Source organism: Desmodus rotundus, chromosome 13 (genome assembly GCF_022682495.2).
Source record: "Desmodus rotundus isolate HL8 chromosome 13, HLdesRot8A.1, whole genome shotgun sequence".
Lineage (NCBI taxonomy): Eukaryota > Metazoa > Chordata > Mammalia > Chiroptera > Phyllostomidae > Desmodus > Desmodus rotundus.
The window spans coordinates 86,269,928-86,278,495 of NC_071399.1; the positions used below are offsets into that span (position 1 = coordinate 86,269,928).

Below are 8,568 nucleotides of genomic sequence, written 5' to 3' on the forward strand. Positions count from 1 at the left end.
GTGGTGGGGTTCTCCTACTAACAAGATAAAGTGGTCAGGCAACTTTCCCCTCTTAAAATGTTACTGGAAACTAGTGAAATGCTTTGAACAGTCTGGATGTTTTCAATGGGTTCTGTTCTACTGGTTCATGAATGCCTTTTTTTTTTTCAAGATAATACAACTACTTGGTTTTTTAAAAATCTTCTTTCCTATTCACGATTAAAAATGTGATAAATCAGGTTTTTGGCTCTGAATAACAATGGCTTGATTTAGATTTCCTAGTAAATCTATTCAAAAGTGAAACAAAGGCTGCCTTTGGAGGATACCTTACACTTCACCTGGACCAGGCACGTAAGGGCAATTCAGATAAAAATCTTGTTAGGAACTCGACAAAAAAAAAAAAAAAAAAAAGAGGATTTTCTCTTTTCCCTGGTTCAGGCTTTATTTAAACTCTTTGTTCAAAAAAAAATGAACAGAGTGATAGTCGGATTCTAATTTACAGATATGGTTTAGACATCTAATATTAAATTAGATCACACAAGAAAACCATTTACACATAAAAGTTAAAACCAATACTTAAACTTTTAAAAACTTTATATTACATAAAGCCAAAATGAAACTAAATACATGTTAGCCAACTTCATTCACAAACATTAGTCAAAATATATACATTTAAAAATAAACACAAAAGCTATAACTGAGAAAGGTTTTTTTCTCTAAAATGTGTTTTATCATAAATTGCAAATGAATTGCAGATGATCTAAAAAATAAGCTAATTAGGGAGGGAACTCCAAAACACATTTAAATGGTTCAAGTCGGTGGAGAAATGCTAGCTGAAAACGAGAGACATCTGTCAAAACAATTCTGTGGGGATTTTTTCAGTTTTGCAAAATAATAAATATATAATTACCACTCAGACAAAAAAGTCTGATTTAATCTTAGATAAAACTGCGATTCTGAAATAGTCCCGCAATTTTTTAAAGTTAACTTTGACATTAGCTCAAAATGCCTTAGAGTCTAAAATCGACTCAAATTTAGGGCAACGTAAATAACACATTCTCAGACTCAACGTTTTCACGGACATGTACACATTTACAATCTTAGGGTGCACGCAGCCATAGGGGAAAACAGGAACAGGGCCTTTGCATTTTGTGTAAATTGTGTCAGAATCCAAGGGAATGGATTCCCGGGTGATTTCTAGATGTTCTGTTTTTATTTAAGGGAGAAAATCCAATTGACAACTTTTCATCTCACACATTATTTCTTGTCTGCGTTCCTTGCTCTGGAGGGAGAGCTCTTGCTCTGATTTGCATATGGCGTGATAAACAAAAGAAATCGCGATCATCTCACACACAAAAGGCCAGATTCGAGCAGGTCACTGGTCACGAATGGATCCGGTCTAGGGGTTCTGCTTGAGAGAACAGAGATTTGCAAAGTTCAAATGGTACAAATAAGGAGCAAGGTTGCTCAGGGCCATCCCGCTCCGAGAAACTAATGACACAGATCAGCTTTTCCCTTGTGCCAGCCAAGTCAGACCTAGCACTGGATCAGAGTGCATGCAGCATACATACCAAGAGGGGGTAAAAAAAACAAGGGAAAGATAATAGAGAAAAAATAAAACCGACAAGAAACTTCCAACAAACGAAACTGGAGAGCCCAACATATCAAAAAGTTACTCCTCCACCTCTGTGGGCCAAAACGCAACAGGTTCCTAAGTGCAAAACAAACACCAACTGCTGCCGGATACAACCGCCCTCCGTAAAGCTGGCTGCCGAAGCGCGGGTCTGCAATGGTCCTGGGGATTCGCACGCACACTCGCCCGCGCACTCGCGCGCTCGGCCACTCGCGCCCCGACTGGCGTCTCTGCCTCTGCCCGGCACCTATACATACATCTTATGTACAAACAAACCGGGGTCCCCGTCGCGGGAGGGCGCAAGGGGTGGCCGCAGAGCTCGTACCTAGTATACATATGTACAAGTGTGCACACCGGTCCTCGTAAGGCGGCCCCGCGGGGTCATAGCGCGGCGGCGTAGGCCGCGGGGTAGGGGTCCAGCTGAGGCTTGCCCATGCCCGGCAGCAGGATGTAGGCGAGCGGCGGCTGCAGCCCGGGGCTGGGCCAGGCGCTGCAGTTGCAAGGGATCATGTAGCCCGGGTTGCCCGGGCTGGGGTGCGAGTGCGTGTGCCCCCCCGCGGCCGCCGCAGCCGCTGCAGCCGCGGCCGCCGCGCCGTGGAAGGCGCCCGCGCCCGCGGTCGGGTATCCCAGCGACGACGCGTACGGGAGGCCGGTGGACGACGAGGAGATCTCTGCCATCTTGGAGCCCAGGTCCAGCAGGGAGTAGGGGCTGCCCGCGGCGGCGGCGGCGGCTGCGGCGGCGGCGGCAGCAGCCGACTGCGGGAAGAAGACGCGAGCGGCGGCGGCGGCTGCGGCAGCGGCCGCCTTCTCCGGGTTGGCGAGCAGCGACTCCGGCACCAGGCCGCCGCCGGCGCCCGCGTGCAGCCCTGCGCCCGCCTTGAGCGCCGGGTGCTCGGCGTCGGCCACGCCGCCCAGGCCGTAGGGCACCGGGAAGGCAAACTTGTCTTTTTTGAGCAGCGTTTTGGGTTTGCGCCTCGGCCGGTACTTGTAGTCCGGGTGCTCCTTCATGTGCATGGCGCGCAGGCGCTTCGCCTCGTCGATGAACGGCCGCTTCTCCGACTCCGTGAGCAGCTTCCACTCGGCGCCCAGGCGCTTGCTGATCTCCGAGTTGTGCATCTTGGGGTTTTCCTGGGCCATCTTGCGCCGCTGAGCCCGCGACCACACCATGAAAGCGTTCATGGGCCGCTTGACGTGGTCCACCGGCTTGGACATGCTCTCGCCGTGCCGCGGCTGCAGTCCGCCGCCGCCAGCGCCACCCGGGCCGTCGCCCTCGGCCCGGAGGAAATCAATGTTGGCTGTCCGCGGGGACACGTTCGGCCCGCCGGCGCTCACCGCGCCCTGCTTCGCACCCTGGGGTCGTTCCCACCCGGGAGGAGGGGGCCGGGGAACCAGCCCAGGGCCGCGCTGCGCCTCGGGCTGCCTTACTCTCTCGGGCCGGGCGCTCGGGAAAACCCTCTTCGGGGCACGGTAACTTTAAGGTTGCGTCCCCACCCCACGGTGGCAGTTTGCTCGTTGCTTTCTTTTCTTCCTTCCTCTCTGGTGGCTTTTTCTCGCGAACTCCCCGCAGGTAGCCGCTGCCTGTCGGAGCTGCTCCCCTCCTCCTCGGTCTTTTTTCACTTAAATGCACCGCAGCCCGGCAAGTTGCGTCGCAGAGGCTCCACCAGGTTGAACCGAGGAGCCCACCTCTGCGTGCTGCCAAGTGCCAAAGGGGGCTCTCCGTGGCTGGAGTGTTTGGGTTCTCCTCGGTGACTTTCTCATTTGACAGTAGCAGACGGGGGTGGGGGAGGCGGAGTGGAGATGGCCCAGGAGGAGGAGGAGGAGGGGGAGGGGGAGGAGGGTCCCGGCGCACCAAGGGAAAACAGAGCGTAGCAATGGAAGGCAATACAAATGCGGTAGCACCAGCCGGTCTTCCTGACTCCGTGCAGGGCGGGCTAATGGGAACCCCCCCCCAATCGACTGGTGTTTTAGGAAGGGGGGAGCTGTCCGAGCCCGCCAGCACCTGCCTCACCGGCCTTCCTCTTAGGTTGCGGGTCGGAGACGAAGGTAGGATGAAGCTTGATCAAGGTTGGGGCCGCCGGGCCTCAGAGGAAATCCTCCGGACTAGCCCAGGCGCCGGCTCCCGGGCCATGCTGGCTCCCCTCGCTCCGAGCCCCTCCAGACGCGCCAGCCGACTGGGGATCCCGGGGCGCGCCGAGTGTGGAGGGTGGCGCTGCCTCGGTGCAGCTGGCCCGGCACCGGCTGCGTCCCCACCTTGCTCCTCTCGGCCGCCGCCCGGCACTTGCAACTAACTTTGCCCAAGTTTCCTGCGCCGGCGCGCTGGCCTCGCAGCGTGCGCCCGCGTGTGCGCCGAGGCAGGGGCCCCTCTCTCCTGGGTTCTCGGGGCAGAACCGAGCAGGCGCGGAGGCGGAGGTGCTGGAGGAGGGGATTTAAGGAAACCGCGACGTCACCTCGGTTCGCAGGTCCGCGCTGGGGCTGTTCCCGCTTCCCCGATTCCCGCAGCAGAGTGGGCCCTTTCCCCGGTTCAGGCCGCCACTCCAGCGCCGCTCGCGAGGAGGCAGAAGCCCAGTGCACAGGCTCAGGTGACTGTCGCTACCTGTGTGCGCGCGCCCGGAGCCGGCGCTGGGTGTGCATGTCCAGTCGCAGCTGAGTGTGTGTATATCTGGGGGCATGCGGAGGAGGTGGAGCCCAGGGCTCCAGGAGGGAGGAGGGACCAGAGGTACCTCCTCCCGCTCCCACACTCCCAGGACCTCGAATTAAACAGGATCCCCTCCCCCTCCGTACTGCTCCTCCCACCTCTTTTCACTAGGGAGCAGGTTTAGGCGAGTGGAGAGCTCGGATCGCGCCACGGAGTCTGCACCCTGTTTGGCGTTGACGACCTTGGAGTCATCCCGGCTACCCTGACAGGCCGGAGCGGCTCTAGTCGCGGCTCTGGGATCCTCTGCCCAGTGGAAGGAGGAGCGCACTCTAAAATATGTTGGAGAGTTTTCCTATCAAGAAAGTGCTCATTTGCCTTGGATGTTCAGATGCTTCCCGCATTTTCTAGCCCTGGTGATGTACGCAGGCAGAGGTAGTGATGTGAAAAATAACTGAGGAGGGACTGAGCATGCTCTTGGCAACCCATTTGAAAAGGAGCTAGCCCAGGCTGAGAGAAGGCATCCTTGGGCGCCTATCCAGCTCTTTTAACAGTTCTGGGTGTTTTGTTTTGCTTTTTCTCTTCTGGTCCTCAGAGCCATCTCTAAGCTGATCTCTAAGGTACAGTTAACTTAGAGTAACTCACTTAAATGCAGAGAGGGGGTGAAGGTGTTCAAAATAAAAAAGAAATACGAAATGTTTCTTAAAAAAGTAAAAGACCCATCACGATACACTGGAATATTTCTATGTTGTTAAGCACAATTTTCTTTAGTAAGAGCAGTTTTTTCTTTGCAACTGACGTGATACAAAACTCAACAGCATGATTTTGTTTGAATATTTGTCTCACTTCTAGGTCTGCTACAGCAGACTTACAACATGATCGGCCTGGAAGTTTTGTTCACAAGCAGGCCTGCCCTTCAGGGAGAACTTGCTTGCCTTCTTTCTTTGGCAGTTGGGATTTGACCTAGCCGTGTGGTGTGTGGAAGACCGAGGAAGTTCTTTAAGTGGTTAACTCTGAGTCTTCCCTTGAGATATATGTGCAACTCACACACAGACCCAAAGCATTGATTGACGTTCTGGACTGAGATGAAAACGGTTTCTTTAAGAGGTGGGCTTGTGTTGTTGCTCATTTTAATAAGTAGGATAGTGGCTGCTGCTGTCATTGTCGTTGCTCTGACGCATGGAAGTGTAAATCTGCGGTGCAGTGTGGGGAGTCTGTGTTTTCCTTACGCTGTCACAGTGACTGATGTCTACTTCGTGTCAGTGATGCCCCTGGTATTGCTACAACAGTTGGACTGATTTCTCCAGAACCGTATTCCTGTACATGCTCTGGAAAGACACTGTCATCCACAGACTGTGGGTGGAGCGACATTGAAACACTGGCAGGTGTAATCACAGGGACTGGAATATTAAATATACTGTTCTGTGCTGATAAACTACATAATTATCATCTCTGTGCTTTTAACCTACTAACTTGTATAATAGTTTTGAGGCAAAAATGTGATCCACTATCCTACAGAGAACGCAGGCATGGGGATGCAAGGTGTGAAACACTGTTACTCACTACACGTTGTGAATAAAGTTGTGTCTACTCATAAAAATTATCTTCACATGTACAAAAGGGTAAGGATTGAGAAAAGCTGTTTTATATTGGTTGGTTAAATTGCAATATACTCCTTTCAAATTTAAATTAAAAATCAATTGCAATAAATTATTAACATAGAAAGAAATGTTTGTATATGAGATTGAAATGTATGCTTCTCTGTACAATATTGTATAAAAAAATAAAATACATCTGCTTCCTTGGTAGTTTTTAAGTTGTGCAGTATTGCCTGTTCAGTGATATTAAATCAATGAAACTTGAAAGTTCTTAAGTCCAAGAATGTTAACCTGTGCAAAGACAAAGGTGCTCTTTATACCTAAAAAGACAATGGCCGTTGGTGTGCTTGTTGTCTATTCCCCAAATAAAATTGTATACATTTCAAAATAGAGGAGATTTGGTTTTTTGATTTCAGGTTTTGGGGGATCAATATTCTTGGCCTAAACCCTTGCCAACCAAAGCAAGACCCTTACGACAAGCTGTGCGCGAAAGGAAGGCAGCTCTTGCTAACCAGCGTCACCCGTCTTGCCGGAGTCTGGGTGAGCTTTCCACAAAGTGACTTTAGTCTCATGCACTAAAATATATCTCCACAGATTTTATGTTTGCCTCGATAGAATATTGTATTTTTGTTCTTGTGCATTTTTGACTTAACAGTGAAAAATACCAAGATATAGAAAAGAGAATAGTCTGTGTGAATGTATAATAGTAAGGGAAGAATAAATTGAAATAGAATTCTAAGTTTGTGGAGCTTTTTAGTGTCAACTCTTGATTGTGTGCGCCCACAGAGAGTGTGCCCCATTCAGCAGAGTGTGTGTGGGCTCTGCATTTTCCTTGTGGTCACAGCAATACACCTGTGCTCACAAATACACCTAATCAGAAACTAACAGACAGACCTTCTCAGGAAAAGTCTGCGAGTCTTTGTGAATTCAGTTCCTTCTTTTCCCCCTTCAGTCCCACCCAGTAAATGCTCTCTTTTTCAATTCTGAAGCTTTCACTAGGAGGCAGCAATGAGGTTGTTGGGGAATAAAAAAATACCTTGGCAACACCAGACTGACCGGCTTTCTCTTTCTCTTTTATAAAGGAGGGGAGAATATTTGGGTCCCAAAGGAAGAAAAGGGATCAGAGTGAATGAAATCACTGCCCTCCAACCTTCCCAGCAGCACTCTCACTGGATTTTCACCCAAATGGCTCACCATCCTATTTTTCTGGAACCATGGAGTGGGGGAGGGGTAAAGCTCAGGGACATGACTGGGCAGTAAAGGTGAAGTCCTCAAAGAGCAGAGGCCAAGTCCTCGCACCTGGAACACTGAGAGCAGGCAACTGTAGTTGGAGAGCTTGAGGTCGTCAGCAAAGGCAATGAGAGAATGCATGAGCTTTCATACCCACAGGGAAAGGAGACGCAGCCTGCTTGTCCTGTGAAGAAGGTAATGAGCAAACCGTGACAAAAGCCAGCCTTAGGCTGCTGTCACAGTCCTCTAGTCTTCCTCCTCCAGCTCCCTGGCTCTATTCCCATCAGCCCCCCAAAGGGGAAAAATCCCAAAGCACGGTCCACATGAAGCCGGAGAGGGGAGAGAAAGGGTTGTCAGACTGTCCTGGCAGAGTGAACAGCTGCACGTGTGGCCCTGTTCTGCTAAATTTCCGTCTTTTCAAGATTTCTGTCCCTTTGTTTTCACTGTTCTGGCCATGCTTGGGAACTGAGAGCGTACAGATCAATTGTGGAGACAACTTTTCACATTCCTTTTCTGTCGTGCTCATACGGGCTGCCATTGTCAACAGAGGCTTTACCTGGATGGCAGAGCAAGAAAAACAAAATTAAAAAGTTACCTCTCGCCCCTCACTTCCCCTGAAAGACACCTAAGGGATAAAAGACAATACAAATAATCCAAGACAGACAACTTCACAAAGTACTGACTTCAGATCCCAAGAACCCTGGAAAAGCAATGGAGATTTACCTCTCCTGGGGTGAGTGCTTTTTTTCAGTGGAAGGAAGCTAGCCGTGACAAATGCAGAAAGGAATGAGGAGGGTTGGACTGTTGTCATATCATGGGGCCCCTTAAGTGTTCCAGCAGGGTGGTAAACAAACCTGCTTCTGGCTTTGCAGAGTGTCCCCCCCCCCCCCCGCCCTACCGACTGTCTCCCAGCTTCCAGAATGTCCTGCCCTGGGTGCTTTTCCCTCTCACATTCAGCTTCCTATCTAAGGATGCATCTGCTTTGGAGCTCATTTGCTGAGCAGGTTGATTATTTTAGAGCCAACAGTTGGGTTGTAAAGATAATCTATCTTTTACATACATTATCTTATCTAATTCTCAGGAAAACTCTATGAGAGTTACCTCAGTTTGCCATTGGTGATATGAGCCTTAGAGCAAATGAATTAGGAACTTGCCCAAAGTCACACAAGCAAAAGTGGAAGGAGTGGGATTAGAATTGACTCGATGTTCTTCTCGGTGTCCACTCTGAGTCCTTGGGGAAGGCTCAGATTCCCAATCCCACCTACTTCCCCCAGCTTTCTGTGACTCACTAGGGGCCCAATGGCAGTCTCTGGATGATGCATCCGAACCCAGGGCAACAGCGCCCCGATCACCAGTTCGGTGGTTGTCAGCACAGACCAGGTCTCAGCTGCAATCCACTGTCCCAATGCTGGGGGCCTCCCACTGCAAACACTGAACAACTGCAGCCCTGAAGGGTCCCAGGCCCTCCCCTTCTCTGATGGCCCAGGGCTGGTCCA

The 8,568-nt window shown here is 50.6% G+C and overlaps 1 protein-coding gene across 1 annotated transcript; it reads right to left on the reverse strand.

The window, feature by feature from the left end:
- Nucleotides 1-400: 400 nt before the first annotated feature.
- Nucleotides 401-4,261, reverse strand: SOX21 (SRY-box transcription factor 21). Its single transcript, XM_053916779.2, has one exon. The coding sequence runs from the start codon at nt 2,822-2,824 to the stop codon at nt 1,994-1,996; it is 831 nt and encodes a 276-aa protein (XP_053772754.1). The 5' UTR covers nt 2,825-4,261; the 3' UTR covers nt 401-1,993.
- Nucleotides 4,262-8,568: the final 4,307 nt, after the last annotated feature.

Bases quoted from the DNA above. Each gene is read 5' to 3' on its own strand.
- SOX21 (XM_053916779.2), bottom strand. From the start codon at position 2,824: ATGTCCAAGCCGGTGGACCACGTCAAGCGGCCCATGAACGCTTTCATG.